At 35.6% G+C, this 21,911-nt stretch overlaps 1 protein-coding gene across 2 annotated transcripts in view; it reads right to left on the bottom strand.

Annotated features, from left to right (window-relative positions):
• Positions 1-21,911, bottom strand: part of cacna1ea (calcium channel, voltage-dependent, R type, alpha 1E subunit a) — a 201,891-nt gene that overhangs the window by 28,460 nt on the left and 151,520 nt on the right. Inside the window, exons 19-32 of one of the 2 annotated variants that reach the window (XM_017357424.4) lie at positions 21,629-21,746; positions 21,170-21,237; positions 20,994-21,085; positions 12,535-13,353; positions 10,391-10,656; positions 8,742-8,850; positions 8,519-8,648; positions 6,410-6,469; positions 5,089-5,195; positions 4,724-4,735; positions 4,529-4,625; positions 1,956-2,116; positions 1,648-1,782; positions 318-519 (exon numbers count right to left, since the gene is read on the bottom strand). In XM_017357424.4, coding sequence (XP_017212913.4) covers positions 318-519; positions 1,648-1,782; positions 1,956-2,116; positions 4,529-4,625; positions 4,724-4,735; positions 5,089-5,195; positions 6,410-6,469; positions 8,519-8,648; positions 8,742-8,850; positions 10,391-10,656; positions 12,535-13,353; positions 20,994-21,085; positions 21,170-21,237; positions 21,629-21,746 — 2,376 coding nt within the window. Of the gene's footprint in view, positions 1-317; positions 520-1,647; positions 1,783-1,955; positions 2,117-4,528; positions 4,626-4,723; positions 4,736-5,088; positions 5,196-6,409; positions 6,470-8,518; positions 8,649-8,741; positions 8,851-10,390; positions 10,657-12,534; positions 13,354-15,684; positions 16,294-20,993; positions 21,086-21,169; positions 21,238-21,628; positions 21,747-21,911 lie in introns of those variants that run through there. The other variant, XM_073910150.1, reaches the window with a different exon arrangement.

Below are 21,911 nucleotides of genomic sequence, written 5' to 3'. Positions count from 1 at the left end.
CTAGAGAAATAAAAATGACTTGACTTAGTAATACAAAACAAAAAAGTACAAGTGAAATTCTCTCTAAGCCACAAAAAGGCATGGATCATGTTTTCACATTGACGGCTTGAATCTGGAGCTTTTCTCAAAAGTTCCTTTGAAATTGTGCTCAGATAATCATTCAACGCTGAATCACATAAGTGCATTATTTATATTTTGTACAGTATGTTCTTATAATAAAACTATAATGATATGTCACCTCAAGTATACGTCATTGCTTCTATTTCCACAGGCACTCAGCTAGAGTTCAAAATGTACAAGCAAACATTTTTATTCACCTCGTTTTTCTCCAGACTACACTCCTCCATCATTTTGTCACCCTGTTCTTGGAAAGTGATGATGATGAGGGCCACAAATATGTTGACGAAGAAGAAGGGGAACACCACAAAATAAATGACATAGAAGATAGACATCTCCATCCTGTTCCCCTGACTGGGACCCCGGTCCTCCTCTGTCACATCCACAGAGTGTTGCAGAACTCTAAAATGTCAAACAACAATCTGTTTAAAGACAAACTTTAAATTAAACAAATAAGACATTATTTGGAAACGTTGAGGTTTTCACACAAGTAAATAATTGAAGTAGTTCATTGATTCATTCATTCTTTGATTTTCCTTCAGCTTAGTGCCTTTATTTATCCTTCCACTGTGGGGTCGCCACAGCGGAGTAAACCACAAACTTATCCAGCATATGCTTTACACAGCGGATGCCCTTCCAGCTGCATACACACTCATTCACACTCATACATAACGGCCAGTTTAGTTTTTTCAATTCACATATAGCGCATGTCTTTGGACTGTGGGGGAAACTGGAGCGCCCGGAGGAAACCTTCGCCAACATGCAAACTCCACACAGAAATGCCAACTGACCCAGCCGAGGCTTGAACCAGCGACCTTCTTGCTGTGAGGCAACAATGATAACCACTGAGCCACATTGTGCCACCTCTAATTTAAGTAGTTAAAGGTACAATTTGTAATTTTAGCAGCTAGAAGGAGCATATTCACAACAAATAAAAGTGTAGTCTGATGATGGCGTGACTGAGTGTGGAATCATGAGAATTGTGATCTTCATTCAACCCTATGGGACTCCTGCAGAAATCATGTTGATGAATGAAGTATGAGGCAAAATAAGGGTGAAAGCCGTCAAAAAAGTGAAATGAGATGGTTTTCTATGAAACCAAACCAGAAACTGTGAGTGTGTGAGGTCATTAGCATGGTAATACATGATCACGCATATAACAGTCTCTGTCACTAGTTAAAATTGCTTATTTCTCTGGATTTTAACATTCTAAAACCATTTGGCTTTGTAAGTACATAAGTCAGCAAAATATATAACACCATTTTAGGGTTTTATGATTGTTTTAAAGAAAAATAATCTTATAAATTGTGCCTTTAACATAATAAATTACACCTAAGAATGCTGTAAGCTAATTCAGATTTGTTAACAATGTGTTACACCTGACATCATCACTACATTAATCAAAATATGCTTTGGGCCTGCTGTGTAAGAATATGCTAAATTAGCACACAGCTTCTAGAAAGGTGTTAAGAGGAATATAAATGTTATTGGAGTGTTAATAATGATATTGTGTGAAAAGTTGGCTCTTACTGCGGCCAGCCTTCGCCAGTGGATACGGTGAAGAGAGTCAACAGAGCCCAGACAACGTTATCATAATGGAAATCGCGTCTCTTCCACTCTCGTTTCTCCTTTTTCTTGTCTTTATCATAGTCAATGTAGTAGCCTCTATAAACATACAGGAAAAAAAAAAAAAACATTTTCCCATATAATTTTCAGAGAAGAGATGTTCTTAAAATGCCACACTTCGGTTTATAGCAGACTTTTGAGATTTTAATTGTTCAAAATTTGTTTTAGTATCATCTTATAGAATTAAGATTGCAGTTGTATTGGGGACCTACTTGCACTCGTTTTCAGTGTCCTTGGAACTGTCGGTACAGTAGTAAAATTTCCCTTTGAAAAGCTGCACGGCAATGACGGCAAATATGAACATAAACAGCTTGTAGACGATGAGGATGTTGAAAACATTCTTCAGTGATGTTACCACACAGTCAAACACAGCCTGAAAATCAATACAAGATATAAAAATTAGAGACCATGACATTTTTTGTTTTTGTTTTGTGTGTACATTTGTACTTTAATACCTAAACACAATTTATTTTAGTTTGTTGCCTAAGTTTAGAATTTTAAAGTTAAGCCTTTCATGTATTATTTACAATATATTTTATTTCAACCTTAGATCTAGGGCTGCACAATATATCATTTCAGCATTGATATCGCAAAGTGTGAATCTGCAATAGTCACATCGCAGGATCTGAATTTGATGGGTTGGAATTATAGTTGTCAGCACCACAGTTTAGTTTTGTGAGGTCATTGCAAAGTTTAACCCTAAAATAGATTGAAAGATTTTTGTTTGTATGTGTTTTTTAAGACCTGTGACTGTGTATAATTTAAGCAAACTTAAACCAAGAGGTTATAAAGTTGTATAAACCTAAATTAATTGTAATTAATTATTTATACAATGAAGACTCTACACTAATACAGTGTTATTTTATATATATATATATATATATTTATTATTGAATTTCTTTGCAGAAATTCGAGAGAAAACCAAAAGATTACTTTGTATCTATTCAGTTGTATTACTCAAAAAAATAAGCCCAATCAATATAAAATGATGAATTAATTCCAAATAGAGATTTAGGACATCTTGTAAAAATTAAATTTATATCACAATATAATAATAAATAATAATTCCTTACATTTATATATCGCTTTTCTAGACACTCAAAGCGCTTTATACATTGGAGGCAATCTCCTCATCGGCATGACGCAACGGCCGTTATATTGCGCCAGACTGTACACAACACACCAGCAGATTGACAGAGGCCAGTGGGCAAATTTGGCCAGGATGCCAGGGTTAAACCCGTACTCTTTTTTTTTTAAGGACATCCTGAGGTTTTTAACGACCACAGAGAGTCAGGTCCTTGATTTAACCTCTCAAGTCCCTGAGTCCCTGTCACTATACTGGGGCATTAGGACCCACACAGACTACGGGTTGGGCGTCCCCTGCTGGCCTCACTAACACCACTTCCGACAGCAACCTAGCTTTCCCATTTGGTCTCGCATCCAGGTACTGATCGCTGACCGGGCACATCCCTGCTTAGCTTCAATGGGCGACCATGTGAGAGTTGCAGAGAGCTAACTGCCAGTAACAGAACAGAAGACTCAAAAGAATAATTTAATACAGTATATAAATGCAAGGAATTATTATTAATGTTTACAATATATATCGCAGACAAACTAAATATCGCAATGTCCGTTTTTGTCCGATATCCTGCAGCCCTACTTAGAACTGAATTTATGTACACACAAAAGCTTGGGTTGATAAATATCAGTCCAGTTAATGATTTAAAAAAAATTTTTTCATCCCAAACAGTTGAGATATTTTACAAACATGCTTGTTTTTTAGAAAAAAATTGCTTCACTTTAGAAAAGCGTCTGTTCTTCTGTCTTTTAAATCTGTCCATCACACTTTATCACTTTGCTTCTTTTTCCACACACATTTCTGACACACATTTCTCTGCCTCTCATGCCATGCCTCTCTCATTCTCACAAACACAAGATACTCTGTCAGACTGTTGAGTTACCATGTGTGAGGACTGAGAAAAAAAAAAAAAACTGATGCAATTTTTTCATATAAGGCAAGAGTTTCATCACCTTCCCTCTTATTTGATCACATCCTGCTGGTTTAATGACGGCATTCTGTCACGTAAACAACTTCAATTGGTTCTGATGGATGCATGAACTCCAAAATTAAGCAAGACAGATACACACAGTGTTCCACTCGTTAAGTATGCAACTAATGTTATCCAGTAATGTTTTGCAATATTTTCAGGATTTTGAATTTTTTTTTTTTGATGAAGAGAAAGCTCAAAAGAATAATTTAATACAGTCTTGCTAAACACAAGTATGCAGTTGAATTCAGAATTATGTATATTTTTCCCCAATCTCTGTTTAATAGAAGGAAGATTTTTCAAACACATTTCTAAACATATTGCTTTTATTAACTAATTTCTATTAACTGATTTCTCTTATCTTTTCCATGATAACATAATATTTTACATGACATTTTTCAAGATACAGCTTAAAGTGCATTTTAAAGGCTTTACTAAGTTAATTTGGCAAGTTAGGGTTATTAGGCAAATCATTGTATAATGATGGTTTGTTCTGTAGACAGAAGAAGAGGCTAATAATATTAAACTTGAAATGGTTTAAAAAAAAATTAAAACAGCGTTTATTCTAGCCGAAATAAATAAATAAGACTTTTTGCAGGAGAAATAATATTATAGGAAATACTGTGAAACTATTGACTTCAACTGTACATTTCTTTCAGTTAATACAAAACAAACAAACACCTGAAAGGAAAGACTTGATCACAAATGTTTAAATGGCAAATTTCATAGTCATATACCTTGAGTTTAGGAAGTCTTTTAATCGTCTTGAGAGGCCTCAGAACTCGGAGTACACGCAGCGATTTAATGGTTTTAATGTCTCTTCCTGTGTTACTCCTGCATTGCATGAAAACATGTTTTACTAAACACTAACAAAAAAACAAAAAAAAAACATACACACATTATTATATGGCACAAAATCAGAGTGTTTTTACCCCATCACATTCCTGTCAGATGCCGTGAGCCACAATCCACAAGAAGACCAACAGAAAAACAAACAAGAAACAGACAGGCAACTTGAACCAGGGAGCTTCTCAATGAACACAGAAATGCTTTTACACTCACAACAGAGAAAAGAGAGCATTTACTAACAGCAATATGTGTCAAGAATTTGAAATGTCTGAATGTTTTTCCTCACATAACTCATGGAGTGGCATCGCATGGCATTAATGGAATTTGAAAACGAATAACAAAACATTTGAGCAATGCAGCTAAACAGCTAAATCAACATGGTGCAGATTTTAAATCAGAATGCTAAATTGAACATATTATTTCTCACGATTGAATCAATTTGACTTACGTGAGAGCAAAAGCCACCAGAGCTCCCACCACAACTATGAAATCCAGAATGTTCCACGGGTCACGAAAATAGGAGCCATAGTGTAAGACCAACCCCTGATCAATCATCTGAGAAAAATGTAGCATATGTTAATTTCGTGTATATATATATATATATATATATATATATATATATATATATATATATATATATATATATATATATATATATATATATATATATATATATATATATATATATATATATACATTTTCTTTTTTTTTTTTTTTTTTTTTTTTGTTAAAGTCAGAATTATTAGCCCCCCTTTGACTTTTTTCTTCTTTTTAAATTACTTCCCAAATGATGTTTAACAGAGCAAGGAAATTTTCACAGCATGTCTGATAATATTTTTTCTTCTGGAGAAAGTTTTATTTATTTTATTTCAACTAGAATAAACCAGTTTTAAAACTTTTAAATTATATGAATGAATGAATTATTAAAACTTTTATGTTTAAAAATTGGTTGAAAAAACTTCTCTCCATTAAACAGAAACCAGAGAAAAAAATAAACAGGGGGCTAATCATTTATGGGGGCTAAATAATTAATTAATTCTGACTTCAGAATTAATTATTCTTCATTAATACATTTATTAATTCTGGCTAATTAGTTCTGACTTCAACTGTATATACACACACTCACCAGCCACTTTATTAGGTACACCTGTCTAACTGCTCACTAAACAAATTGCTAATTAGCCAATCACATGACAGGAATTCAATGCAATAAGGCATGTATACATGGTCAAGATGATCTGCTGCAGTTCAAACTGAGCATCAGAATGGGGAAGAAAGGTGATTTAAGTGACTTTGAACGTGGCATGGTTGTTGGTGCCAGACAGACTGGTCTGAGTACTTCAGAAACTGCTGATCTACAAAGATTTTCACACACAATCATAACTAGGGTTCACAGAGAATGGCCCGAAAAAGAGTAAATATCCAGTGAGCGGCAGTTCTGTGGTCGCAAATGCCTTGATGATGAACTCAAATGGCCTCCACAGTCACTAGATTTCAATCCAATAGAGCACTTTTGGGTTGGAATGGGAGATTCATATCATGGATGTGCAGCTGACAAATCTGTAGCAACTGCATGATGATATCATGTCAAAATGGACCAAGATTTCTGAAGAACATTTCCAGTACCTCGGTAAATCAATGCCATGAAGGATTAAGGCAGTTTTGAAGGGAAAAGGGTCTCCAACCCGGTACTAGTAAGATGTACCTAATAAAGTGTCCGCTGAGTGTATATATTTAAAGGAACTTACAGGAGCAATCCCAAAACTCACCTTGATTATCATTTCAAACGTGAAGACCCCAGTGAATACATAGTCAAAATAGCGCAGAACCTATTCCACATAAAAACAAGAATTTAATATGCATTACAGTTTCAGCATAAGCAAATATGCAAAATGAGTTTTAATAATACATGAGATTTATGAGAACTTATCATTGTTTGGAATATGGCTGCTTAGATTGAACATGCCAGAATGTTGCTATTCTCCTGAAGCCTCTATTGATTCCATTGCAGCAGTGACAGCTGCATACATGTAAATCCTAACTTGTGTTTCTGAGAGGGAAAGTGGCTTTTCTTCAGCTGTCCTCTACATCTAGAGAATGGTTTACGTCATTTGTTTACATACATGATCTCATCTGCTATTACTGGAAGAGTCTTAGCATGTAATTAGCTGTGGTTTAATACAGCTGGTGCGCTGTCACTTGGGAAATTTAAAAAGTGCAACAAAAATGTAATGTCTATTAACTCGCAAGCGACGCCAAATTCTTCATGACCCACTGAGAACAATTTCATTTAAAAAACTGATGAATGCTAATTTATTTTTATTGGCAAAAATAAACAACAAATAACCTTTTTTTCCTTTGTTTAAGACATTGCATTTGTGATGACACCGAGCTATTGAGAAAAATAAATCATATTTCATCAATATTTCATTTGGATACATTATAGGGATGAATATTTTCTTACATATTTTAAGATGTCAAAAAATGCAAAAAGGACAAATTTTCTATTTAGTCTCTTAAAGGGTTAGTTCACCCAGAAATTAAAATGACGTTACTAATTACTCACTCTTGAGTCATTCCAATCCCTTGATACTTTTTTTTTTTAAATCTCCCTCATTCTCAATAGACAGGAATAGTCACAATTCCTTTAAACTCCAGAAAAATACCAAAACACATCCTCAAAACTGAACATATGCTTTGAGAAGAAGAAACTGTTGAATAAAGTTTTTGTTCTTGGTATTTTCATAGCTTAATAATACTCTGATTGATCCACTGCAGTCATGTTTTTAGGAGCACGTCATGATTTTCCCAAATACGACACGATCCTGTATTAACATATATGTTGATCCTGGAACATCATGTTTGTTGAAAAATGTAATCCATACCTAGGAAATAAAAGTTGGATAACACTCATGTAGAAGTACATAAACCTTATTGTTTGCCTAAACTAAACATAAACAGATCCCTTAATTCTGATTGGAATGTCATTCCAGGATCAACATAGATGTTAATCCAGGAACATGTTTAACTGGGTGAAATCAGGTTGACGGTTTTGAGGATGTTTAAGGATGGTACCTTTGAGACCAATGCTGTCAGAGCATTCCAGTCAGGTAGCTCTCAGATTTCATCCAACAAATCTTAATTTGTTTTCTGAAGATGAACAAAGTTCTCAGGGGGTTTTGGACGACATGAGGGTGAGTAATTATTGGGAGAAATTAAATTTTTTGGCGTGAACTAATCCTTTAAATAATATGAGGCCATATAATCTGCAAGAATAATGTCTTGCAAATGAATAAGGACGTGGCTATTTACAATAGGTTAATAGTTGCTCTGAGATGTGTGTCATGCGGATGAAACACAGGGCAACTTTTTGAGCAATGTTGCAGGGCAACTTTGAAATATTATACCATAAATGGGCAACCAGGTGAGACATTGGGTAACTAATTTGGGCAATGGGTTACAGATATAATATTCTTTCCCATTCTGAGTAGAAAAGTAGCCGGGCAATATCGCTTTGGAAAATTGCCCAGCAACATTGCCCAAAAAGTTGCGCTGTCTCTCATCAGCATCATCAGTTTTATTACTGTTTAACAGTTTCACAATATTCACTGTTATGAGTCAATAGGGTAAATTAACCTAATGAAATATACTTGTTATTGTTTGTAAGCTTCCTTAGGTGTCAAAACCCTGCTTCAACACACTTACTATAACTAGGTTTCAAAAAAGCCTAAGGAACTCAGTTCAATCAGGTTTAAATAGTGTTAAAGCTAAACCTTAGACCCTAAATTAACAAAACAAAAAATAAATAAACAGCTTTTTTTTAGACCATTTGTTTTGTGCAAGACAATCATTGTTATGTGGCGTTGGGGAATTCTTACTTTGTTCCTGTCCGAATTAGTGTTGACGGGGTCTTCGGCAGCCAATGCGATACTGCTGGCGGCGATCACAAGAAGGATTGACATCTCAAAATAACGAAGGTTGACAACGTAGTGGCAGGCCCTGCGGACCCTGTAGGGGAGAACAGAGAATAAGAGAGATGAAATGGGATCATATTCATAAAATATAAAATACAGCTGTGGCTCCACAAACATCCAGCCTTACGGGTTGTTGGGTTTGAAGATGAACATGCTGACAGGTGGAGGCCCTTTGGGTGCATCTGGGGTTTCTTCTTCTTTCTCTGGCTTTGAGGCCTCCACATCTTTACTATTACCTGGAAAATTCAGGTACATTTTAGAAACTATGTATGTTTACTTAAGCTTAGTCATGAGACAGCTGGGAGTCAGCAATAATGCAGTAAATATAGACACTGTATTTATTACAGTGTAATATTAAAGATCTATCAACAGTAAATATGGAAAAGCTATATTTATTTATTTTATATTTTTATTAGCATTTCTCACAAAAGTCATATAGAGACAAATATTACTATGTATTTTTCCAACACATTTCTAGTAATAATAGTTATACTATTAATACTAATTACTTTTGTCTTTACTATGATGACAGTAAATAATGTTTTACTAGTTATTTTACAAGATACTTATATTAAACTTAAGGTCCTAGGTTATTTAGGTTAATTAGTCACTGGATGACTTTTTTTTTGCATACTTTTAATTGTTCCCCATTAAAAAGTATATAAAAAATCGATATTTTTCAAGGCATCATATCAAAGTTGAATTTGCATTTTATTTTACTCTTATTTATGTTGACTATTACTTATTATGTTTTTACTTTTTTATTATTCGCTTTTACCACTTTAATTTCTGTTTCCATTTTTAATTTCATTTTAAAGGTTAATTTTTGTTGTGTTTATGGGTTTTTATTTTAGTTTTAGTACTTCAACTTGATTTAACTGAAAAAAGTTTGCTTGAGATTTTTTTTTCACATCTTTTATTTTTCATTTTAGCTTAATGAATTTATTTTGAGCTTTTGTTAATTGCAATAATCTTCTATGTAGCACTATTTTTATTTTAGTTTATAATTAGACAGCTAATAATAGGTGGTTTAAACAAATTATGTTGACAATAAAAATGTATTAAAATAACTTAAAAACAGCTTTTATTCCTGTCGAACTAAAAGACAAAATATAAATACTAAATACATTTTTCTTGCACTGTTAAACATCACTTGGAAAATATTTGAAAAGATAATAAAATTCGCAATAGGGGTAATTATTTTGCCTTTAAATGTAGCTAAATTTTAACAAAAACCTTTCATGGATTATTACAAAATATTTTAGTAAAATTATATAGATATTAAATCTATAACAAAGCAACAGTGCAAATAAATTGTTATGAATATTTTTTTATTTTCTTAGAAACTTTATGAAGCCAATTATGAAGTTTATAAACATTATCTGAGTAGATTGCAGACCAAACATACAGTATCTATGCAAAATATTTAATGTGTTATGGGGACACAATTTGTGCATATTTTTTTTAAGCTGTCAATTTCTAATGTCCATTAGTAACTTAATATCATATGCTTATATATTTATGTACTTTCCCTGCTGAAAAGACCTGCATTGCTGGTCATGCTTTGGGATGGTGGTGTTTCTACTAGGACCTTCTTAACCAGCAAAGCAGCCTTTGCTGACCAGCTTCTCCAGAATCACCATGCATTTGCTGGTCAACAGCTTAACTCTGCTGGTTTCCTCTAGTTAGACCAGAACCAATCCAGCAGTGACCAGCAGCCTTTATTCTCAGCTGGTCTTATCAGCAGGGCTATGGGAGGTGTAGGGATGCTCAAACCCGTAATGGAGGTCAGCTCCATGGATGGCTGAGTGTCGGTGACCTCTATCACGATGCTGGTGTTGAGGGAGGACTTATCCTGATTCAAGGACCCGTGGTTATTGTTATCGGTCTCACCGGCACATGTAGTTCCCTGTGAAGACTGCTGCAGTGTGTTGTCAGTGAGCTGTAGAGTAGCAGGTTCAGAGTCAAGAGGTGGGATTTTGCGGGGGGAATTTGCTGGTTTGGACTCTGTGGATGATTCTGTGTTGTCTGGTTTGTTCTGCCTGTGGAAGGTGAAAAGTTAATAGTGGAGTTCTCTCTCCAGACTCTCAAAAAGCAATATTTGTGCACTTGTTGATAAAAATAGTAGGGTCTATATTAAATTAATACAAGCTGTCACCATGTTGTAACAGCTGTTCTGTCATAATGTCCATTTTTTTGTTAACCTTGAAGACCTATTCGCTAGCTTCCTCAGAAAGTTATAATGGCTTTTTAGAACAGCAGCTGTATGATTTATGAGTTGTCTTTTAGATTTATGAGTTAAATAAGGTTTGTGGCTAACATGATTGTTGTACAACATAAATGACACATATCCATCTAAAACACTGATTATAAACCAGTGTTTATCGCAATTTTCAAACAACAATTTTGTCATATTCTCCAAAACAATTGTTATTGCAGTAAGATTAATACAAAGGTAAGGTTAAAGCCAAGAAACTGCCCAACCCATTTTAATCCTTCATAATATTTAAAAATAGTTTCATCTTTCTTTTCTGACTGCATATTTTTCCTTTTAAACATCAAAATGTGTCTAGGATTTTGACAACCTAAACCAGGAATTTTGAATTAGTAAATTAAATATAAAATAATATTTTGGTCTGTAAGATACGACAAAATATTTCTACTTTACAAAGGTGATGTTTCCCCAGTGACACGTGAAGTAACCCTTCAAAAATGATTCTAACAAGCTAAATTCCCACTTTGTACTGTTACCAAAACTGAAAACAGTTATTTAGCTTATTGTTCTTCTGGAAAGTGTGTTGTATACATTTTTAAAAACCATTTGAATAAAAAAGGTAAAAACTATCAATAGTAAATATAGAAGATCTATATTTGTTTTATTTTCATATTTTTATCAGCATTTCTCACAAAAGTCATATATGGACAAATATTATATACTATATATTTTTTACAACACATTTCTAAACATACAGTAATAGTTTTAATAACTAATTTCTAATAATTAATTCCTTTTGTTTTTACCATAATGATGTTTTACAAGATATTAAGCTTAAGGTACTAGGTTAATTTAGGTAAATAGATAAGTCACTGGACGACTTGGTTTGTTCTTTAGCTAATCAACAAAAAAATCCTAAGGAGGCTAATAATAGGTGGCTAAAACTAATAATATTGACATTAAAAATGAATTAAAATAACTTAAAAAAATGATTTCATGGTTAACATGATTGTTGTACAACATAACTTACACACATCCATCTTAAACAATGATTCTAAACCAGTTTTTATCGCAATTTGCAGACAACAGTTTGTTATTGCAGTAAGGTTAATACAAGGTTAAGCCTAAAACCAAGAAACTGCCCAACCCATTTTAATTCTTCATAATATTTAAAAACAGTTTAATCTTTCTTTTCTGACTGCATATTTTTCCTTTTACATATCAAAATGTGTCTGGGATTATGACAACATGATTCTAGAATCCGAATTAGCTGCTAAATCAAACATAAAATCAACCAGCATTCAAATATTTTTGAGCTGTAAGATACAGTATAAGACCAAATATTTCTATTGTAATGCATTTTAAAATGCTCATTATAACCAAGATGACAAAAGTAATGTTTGTTCAGTGTCACGTGAAGTAACCCTTCGAAAATTATTTTAAAATGCTGATTTCCCACTTTCTACTGTTACTAAAACTGAAAATGATTTAGCTTAATGTTCTTCTGGAAAGCGTGATGTATATTGTTTTCAAAACCGCATGAACAAAAAAAGATAAAAAACTTACATAATATAAATGTCTTTTGATTAACTTTAACAATCACCATCCAAATAATAAGCTAATTTAATGATTCTGATTGGTAGGAAACATCCTTTATACAACTAAAAACAATAACTGCTTATAAATTAAAAATATTAATGTTTACCTTTGTTCAAGCCCTCTGCCATCTGGACTGATTTCTCCATCACTCTTTTCATCACCCTCACTTCCTGGCTTTTGTTCTTTACCGTCAACACCATCACCTTGCAGAGTCTCTTTTCCCCTGGGGTCTGTGTGAAGCTCGCGGTGGCGTGGCCGTCGGGGCCTGGGCCCCATATCAGGGGTCAGCATGTCCCCCATAGCAGGAGGTCTGTGCTTACGGACAGCCCGCTGCCGCCTGTTCCCATTTAGTCTAGGGCAATGGTTGTTGATGTCCAGAGCACCCTCGGGTGAAGTCTTTGATTCAGATGGCTCTGTTAAGGGCAGATTCAGTGTAACTGGGGGTTCAGGGAGGCATGCGTCCACGGGCATTGGTGGCTCTGGAATTGGAATGGCTAAAGGGGGTTCAGGAATAGAAATGGGCAGAGCTTGCTCATCCACCGGCATGTCCATAGGCATGGGTGGCTCTAAGGTACCCTCTGGCATGATTGTGGTTGAAGTGGTCTCAGTGGCTCTGCGCTTGCTGCCAGATGGAGATAGTCCAGGTTTCCGGTGGAGAGGGCAGCCTGGTGGTCCGTCCTGTTCTTCACTGGGGCTGCTGAAAAGGATCTCGCGGCTGGACATCTGCCTGTGCCGCCGCAGCTGGCTGGTCCTCTGCTCCCACACTGACATGGTCAACCTCCTCCTCCTCTCTCTCCTGGACATGAAAGAGTTAGAGGCATTGAATGGACGAGCGTCAGCCAGACTCTCTGCATCCTCGAAGGAGTAGGCTGCACGGCTCCGATGAATTGCACGCTTCCTGTACAGGTAGGGCCTCCTCCTCCTCCTGAGAAAAGAGAGAGAGGACACTTAACAAGACTGGAACAAAGAAATATTTCAGAAACCACATTATGTCATCACTCATTAGCTGTATAACTTTTTTGTACCCTTCTGAAAAGACTAGCCTAATCCAGTGGTTCTTAACTGGTTTTGCACCAGGTCTATATAATGCCTTGGCAATATATGACACATAAAATGTTTAGCATAGAAACAAATGAGCAAACAATTTCTTAAGATAATTAGTTTATTTGTTAGTTATTTTACTAATTTCTAGTTTTCTAAATCTCAATTAAACAAAAATGTTTCCATAAACCAGCCTCATGTTGGACAGGTACGTATATTTGTTGGAATAGCCAAAAATATACTGAGGGCCTACTCACACTAGCCTACCCAAACCATGCCTGGACGTGTTTCCATGTTCGTTTGACAGGTGTGAGTGCCCCGAATTGGGCCCAGGCATCGATCAGTTGGCCGGCCCTGGCCCGGTTGGAAGAGGTGTGTCAGTGCGGTTTGGTTGGGCTTTGGCACAGTACGCATGTAGTATGAGTGCAAAGCACGCCTGAGGTCGAAACTGAAGATGCAACGTCACTATTAAAAGACTTTCACATGGATCTATTAATTATTCTTACTTTTCAATGAACATGAACTGTTATAGTTTATTAAAGATACAACCCCCTGGCTGCATCTCAGCTGCACCTTTAGCAAATCTCTTAATACTTGTAGCACAAGGACTTTTTAAACATTTATGAGCATCAAAAGTGGTGGATGTGTTCCGTACCAATTGTAAAATTTGTACCAATTGTAATGGTTTGCTTCAGTTCAATTTGGAATTTCCCTAACCAACGCAGAGCTGGGGGGAACAGAGTGAGTGCTCTGACTTGGCCACACCCTGATCCTTCTCTTCTGTTAGTAAACTAAACAGTCGCATCATCGATGACGTAAGAATGCTCTGGCTCGGTAGGTAAATGCAATGTGTTTGCATGTGTTTTTATGTATCCAACTTTCAGATGATGTATAAAGATATATAAAAAAAAAAAAATCAATATGTAAACAAATACTTTATTGACCAGGGTTGCAAACTCTTTTAAATCAGCATGAGCTCTTTAGATTGAACAACATACAAAATAAACAGGATGTTTTAGTTGATATTTATATTATTTTTTAAGTTTGACTTTGAAATATATCTCACATTTTAGCCATGAATCTTTAAAACATGCAATAAGCAATGGAATATCGTTTTGAATTGAAGTATTTTTAATCATACATCTGCAATGGAAAAAAAAATGTATAGATGTATTATAGCAACTTTTTGCAGAAATGTCATATATATACAATAAGCGTAGGAATGCTGATGGTCTCTTGCTCTTAGCAGCCAACAACTCATTGCACAAAGCACACCTATCAGATGAATGTGTATTGTCAGATAAATATAGCAGATTTTGATTCAATTAATCACAACAGCAGTTGTTCTATTAAAAGCCAATATATATTGATTTATTTTTATAATGCTCTTAATATACTAAATATATAATGCAAGTTCACATTTAGCATTCACATAAACAAACCTGCAAATGACCACATAAGAGCCACTGGCTTAGACCAGTTAATCATACTGGCTATTTAGGAAATGTATAAGGAACAGTGTCCTGATGCACTGGTCTATTCAGCAGGGTAGCTCAATATGTAAACTTAAAGAGATAGTTCACCCAAAAACGAAAATTCTGACATCATTTGACTCCCTTCACTTGTCACAAACCTGTTTGAGTTTCTTTTTTCTGTCCCATTGACTTCCACAGTATTTGTTTTTTCTACTATGGAAGTCAATGGTTATAGGTTTCTAACATTTTTCAAAATATTTATTTTGTGTTCAACAGGAAAAAAAACACTTTAATTTTCATCTTTGGGTGAATTATACCTTTAAGCATCTGTGTGCAAAATATTGAACAGATAGCTGTTAATAAGTACTTTTCAATACACGGTAGAAAGGCTCCATAAATTCTGTTTTCGTGACTTTGTGTGACTGGAATTCATGGTCCAGCTAGTAAGGACAGCAGATATGGAAAACAACAGGATAGAATTGCAATATCAAAGTGAAAAAACAAAACAAACAAAAGTAAAAACAGTGAAACTGGAAATAGAGTTCATTCAGAATGGAGATAGGAATAAGAGTGCAAAAATATCATTGCAAGAAATTGAAAAACTAAATTCCAACCAAAGATCAGACTTGAAAATGTGAAATCAGACATTCGATAAAGATGGCAGAACAGAAAGCTTCACCCAAATAGATAAAGTAGGCGGTGCTGAATATTAAAATTGAAATAAACAGGCTATTACTTACTGGCACTTGTACTCTTGTGAGGTCCGTGTAATCAATGAGCGATTGGTTGAAAACAAGACATTAGTGCTTTCCAGAACAAGGACAAAACAAGCCAAGCATCGCAGCCCAAATACTCCAGACAAATATATATTTTTCAATAGTATTTCAGTGCTCTATGGAAGCCAATTAAACAAGATTTTTAACCTTTTTATTTGCGTTACACTGAAATCAAAGTCTTACAAATTCAGATTTCACAGGTTTTGGGCTGCGTAGCAGGGCAGCAAAGCGTAACGTGACAACATGATGGTAGATATATTAGAAGCAACAAATACAGTATTCTGAAACATTTTGAAATGCTGAGACAGTAAGAAACATGGCACAGATATAAGACACATATAAATGGGATCCATATGCATAAGCACACAATATCAGAAAGAGAGAGCACCCTGAATCATTTTTGAGTACAGTAGTTAACTACAGTCATAGATATATGCATTTCCCAGGGATGACATCCATAGTTGTCATGCTAACCGAAGACATGCACTCATTTCCCAGTTCTCGTCAAGCAATTTCAGACATGCTCCAACAGCTTTTGTTTAACTTTGAAGTAAACATGCAAAACCCAAATGCCACAGGCCACAATTTCCAGTCTGAGTTCACTAACAACCAGCTCTCACATTATTTCCCAAAATGCAGTAGAGAAGAGACCCTGTGGTATTCACATCATACCAATTTGTTCTAACAAAGGCACGGCCTCCATTGCCTCATATGGGATGTTGTTTATTTTGTTTGTTTGATTTGACAAATTTGTCCAGCAAAGATGTACTGTACTTTATAGAACTCTCATTGCTCAACACATGAAAATAAAGCCTCTTTTCTATATAGTGACACTCATCACAGACACTGGTTAATAGTTGTTGCAATTTGTGAGCATGCCCCTAACAGTTAAAAATGTTTATATTTATATATTACAACAAATGTTTACACAGGGTCCAAATATAACACCTGCCAATCTACAAATATAACACTTGCCAATCACCAAATGTAAACTGGATTTGTTGACTCATTCAAAGACTGTATGGCCAGTAAGAGATCGTGTATTAGGCTGCAACTCAATTCATAATCTTCAAATCATACATTATTAATGATATGAACTACAGTATCTACTAAACATTTCTGCAACCTAGGCTCATTAAACATTGATGTTGGCCTGACGTTGAATTCTGACGTCAACGCGATTTTCATTTCTAAACAAAATCCAATGACCCCACGATGTTGGGGTACATTGGGGTACAACGTCAATATGACGTCATGTTGACATCCTGTGTCTGTTGGGTAGACACTATTTGTGCTATCTGCCACTAACAAGAAGCTAATGCAGAGTTCAGACTGCACAATTTTCCAAGTAGTTGTGTCACAGATGTTTTCACACTGCACGACTATCTGCGGTAGTGTCCATCGGTGCTGTGTTTACACTGCAGGGTGGATCGGTGAAAGGAGGTTTCACACTGCATGACATTACGATAGGAGAATCGCAGACAACTTTGTCTCAGTCAGCAAACTACATTTTACAGCCAAACGCATGTGAGAAATGACATGGAAACAACACACGGTCATGTAGTATATATTTTGTTATGAACTACATCATGCGAAAGAAGCCTTTATTGGGGTAGAAAATTTATTTATTTGTCTCACCTAGGTTTTGAAGGGAATTAGCAATTTCTCTCAAACTTTTATCTTCTACCTGGTTGTGGTATTTCTCAGATGACATGTTGAACAGACACGGGTGCTCCAGCCAAATTTCCATTTTCTTGGACCCTAAATAAATTGAAAATGAGCGCTAATAACGTCTCCTCCAACCCCTCGCTTGCCTGCAGATACCCATACTAGTGGATGCTCTCTCATTGGCTGTTGGTGATCGCCAATGTTATTTCAATCAGAACACATTTCACACAGCATGATTTTAAATCAGCTCCAGATATTTAGCATGCCAAATGCTAAATTAGCATGCCAAATGCTAAGAATCTGTGATTCTTTCAGATCTTATCTTTGATAGTTCATACTGTGTGATTGTTACTCACGTGAATGAGAACCGATTTCTCAAAACCTGTCGGCGAGTCAAAATCAGGCCTAAAATCATGCAGTCTGAACTCGGCATTAGTGAAGAGCTAAATAAAACAACTGGTTAAATATATGCTTTTGCTTCAATGCAGGGGTGTCAAACTCAATTCCTGGAGGGCCGAAGCCCTGCACAGTTTAGTTCCAACCCTGCTCCAAGACACTTACCTGTAGGTTTCAAACAAGCCTGAAGGACTCAATTAGTTTGATCAGGTGTGTTTAATTAAGGTTGGAACTAAACTGTGCAGAGCTGCGGCCCTTTTGGAACTGAGTTTGACACTTGTGCTTTAATGGATGTTCATTTTTCCCATACTTGCCATACGAAAGTGTGGCAGAAAGTTAGATTTGGACCGTGGTTTTACATTTCTTGACTGAAAAATTTATTCTGACTTTACCCCTTTCTAGACACAAAGTGCAGCATTACTGGGTTCAGAAAGAACCATATTTATCACCTCTAGGATGAAGCAACATCTGATAAAAGGTGAATTAATGTTACATGAACTTTCCTAATACACAGCTGCACTAAAATCAGCATTCAAAACAACAAGATTCAAATCAATTATGCTATTAATGAAAAAAAAGAAGAAAAAAATATTTTGTCTATGATCAATCAAGAGATGTAAATGTGATTGGACTGTAATTTTGAGGACACACTATGACCAGTCATCCCAACTTGCACATGCTCAACTCCAAGAGTCTGACATCACATCCATGCAGTGGTACAGAAAGTTCCCAAAATCACAGAAAGATGCATCTGTGCATGTTATATAAACTTTCATTTGTCTTTTTAGCCATCTGATTCTCGATATGTTTTGCTATTAAGGCTCGCTGGATGGCTGTTCTGTTACTGAAATATCTAGGCTGACCAGTGTAAAGGCATTTAAAACTCTGTAATTTTCTTTTAATGGGAACATAGTTGTCTCTATGACAACATAATACACTCATCCCTGCAAAGACTGGGAAGCTTACCGGTTGCTATGACAACTCGATGCTGATTTTGAAGCAAATTATTGTGCTTTGAGAATAAAAAGTGCCAATAATCCGTACGCAATAAATCGCATGATCATTGTTTACAAAATTCAACAACTGGTCTCAAATAACTGCCTCATGCAAACTAACTGAAAATCAAAGCTTTTAAAGTTTTACTTCATTTTTCTAAACTCTTCACACTCAACAACTTTTTTTGGCTTATCATTGAATGAATTTGACCCAGCTCAGTCTACAGTGGGTCAAACCTTTTCCACATCATTATGTTCAAAAACTTTATAACATTTAATTTGTAGGATTCTGGGAGAAAGAAATTTCTCTAGAAGTTGAGGGCTGCACAGACTAGTCGACTGTCTATAAAGCTCTTCCGTAATGCTTTTTGATTGGCGTCGACTAGTCGCGCAGAGCAGATCACGTTTTTTGACCTGAACTACATGATAGTTTTACACACGAAAGTGGTTCACTGAATGAAACTGCACTTGAATTGTCGAAATTAATTTAAATGTTATTTTTCTCATGTCAATGTCAATGATTCATATGAACTTTGAGTGAACTTTAGATAATCAAACAGGTTGTATTGCTCTATGCAAATACCGTAAAGCAGATGCATGGCTGTTGTCCTCTGCGAAGTATAGATGCTGACATGTTTTGTGAATTAACTCACAGAAACCGTGAAGCACACAGGAGCTTCATATAACGTGTCTATCTATGGATGAATGTGTCTACATATAATCTCAGGTAAACGCTTTGAAGATGTGCAGTACGGAGATGTCTGATAGCCAAGATGAGCCAGTAACCAAAAAGACCTTACTTGAGCAAGATTTTGAGCAGCTCTCTGGCACACACTATCATGCATCTGAGCAGAACTTTGCCGGGTAGGGCTTATATTGTTTGTCTATCATGCACTATGTTATTAAATAACTTTGTCATGCCATTAATCTGATTTCTATGTACTGACGGTGTATGCATTACTTTGCACTAAAATATCTGTTATTGTTACATTCTCAGAAGAACCTGCAGTTATTATTGACTACGCTAACATGGACATTAGTAATCAAATTATTTACCTTAATCTGAATAGGACAATAATATCATTAAGGTGTTTACATGAGTTACTTTTTAGATGTTCCTTTCCTGATCCCGTTTTACATTTAATTCGATTAATGTCATTGAGTCACCACACTACCCAACATTTCCTCTGGAGTTTCTTGTAATTTCGGGTGTTTAATTTTTAATTTGTTGACATTAACTGCAGTTTGGCACTTTCACTTTCTTTCAGAAACATTTCATGCATGGCCACCGTGACAAACCAGATATTGGATGCGAGTATGGACTGCTGGAATAGTGTTGCTTTATTGGAATTTGAAAAAAACCTCCATGTTGTCAGTGGTCCTTTAATGACTCAGTAGGTGCAGCTAAGGTGATAGTTTGATTAAGATGTTAACATGCCTGTACTGCACTTAAATTATGCGACACACATTGGCATACTCCGCATGTCTTAATCCGAGTACTGTTTACAGTAGTTTGATTATGACCTTATTCAGATTAATTTAATCAAAAATTGCTGTCGACTATTAATCAAAGTACTGTCTTGTTCGTATTAAAGTCTGAGTATTATTGTCCATGTAAACGTACTCAATGTGTTGTCTGCATTCATTTAGAATTAAAAATAGACTGTGCTAATGTTACGTTATTGATGAAATGAAAGTGTTTACAGTGCATTTGTTTTGGCATTTTTTGCAATATATTATGAGCTGTTGAACCTGTTATGAACCATTAGCATGTAAATATATTTGTTGTGCAAATAAATCACAAATTGTGGTGTTTTGCGAAATATTTGCTCCTTATGTTTTATCAATGACTTCACCAGCGAATAGTTGGCATAGGCTCGATTTAAATAACATAAAAGACAACTTCCGATAATGTAAAGTCGCTCATTCCCTATTAGAAGTAAAGACTTTTAATGTTTATATGCTCCGGCAATAATGTAATAAAGCCCCTGCAGACCTAAACTAGCTTGTGAATCTATAATAAGTCAATTTGGCCAGTTATTGAAGTTGGGAGGTCCAACAGGTATACTTCAGCAGACGTGCCAATCTAGATATCCCTGAAACCAGACTAAAAACATCCCAGACACAGGACTGGTGTTAGTAGTGTTAGTTGGTGTGTTAGCATCTCTGCGAGAGGGCGAATGCAGCAGGCAAGGTTGTACTTGGTTCACTTACTCTGAGGACATGAAAGAGGACATGGGCCCAACCTCCTTGGCTTTCTGCAGGGCATGTTTCTGATTAAACGCCTCTTCCTCCTCCTCTTCGTCCTTTGGAACAGCAAGGCGTTATCATTATTCAACGCTTTACAAATCCTTCAGCATATAAAGCTAAAAGAACCATGCTGGAGATACCTTTGTGAGCTCCTGGGCATTGGCCAAATTGTCGACAGCGATAGCCAAGAAGACGTTAAGCAGCGTATCTGACCATTTTGTCAAGGATTTTGAGCTATGCGGCATTAACCATCAAACCCTTCAGTTTAAAGCATATTCAAGGCTTAGCACCAGCAAGTAAATGTAGAACAACTCTGAAACTGTCCAAATGTTCAATTAAGTAAAAAACTAACAAGAAAGCACATGGTAATATTCAAAACTGTTAACATTTGTGCACAGAACAATGAGTAAATTCATACTTCATAAATTTAAATACTTAATTCAAATACTTAAACTGTTGAGTTAATCACGATTGGGATGAAACAATCTAGCATTTTTGTGAGTGAATTTAATAGTGTACTGTATATTCTGCATTCCAAAAAAGTTTAAACATACTAGGTATTACTGGTGAATGATAGACAAAACATGAACCAAAGATACAATTTCCAAACAGAGTGAGAACAATGAAGTAGACAGACGACCACATCCCAGATTTCACGCCACCTTGAGACCGGATGCCATTGTACATGACTTCATTCCAGTCCTCACCAGTCAGAATCTAGAACGACAGTTATTCCAGGCTCACATGAAGAGCACAGGGAGGCAATTCAGAATTTTTCCCCCTTTTGTGTTAGTTTATAATATATTTAGTCAAATTTCATAATCCCAAAGCTACTAAAAGGAGAGCCAGTATATTTCTATGCTCTATTGTACTATGCTCCTT

Source organism: Danio rerio, chromosome 8 (assembly GCF_049306965.1).
Source record: "Danio rerio strain Tuebingen ecotype United States chromosome 8, GRCz12tu, whole genome shotgun sequence".
Lineage (NCBI taxonomy): Eukaryota > Metazoa > Chordata > Actinopteri > Cypriniformes > Danionidae > Danio > Danio rerio.
Note: the sequence above shows the minus strand (reverse complement) of the source record. Positions and strands in the feature narration are given on the sequence as shown.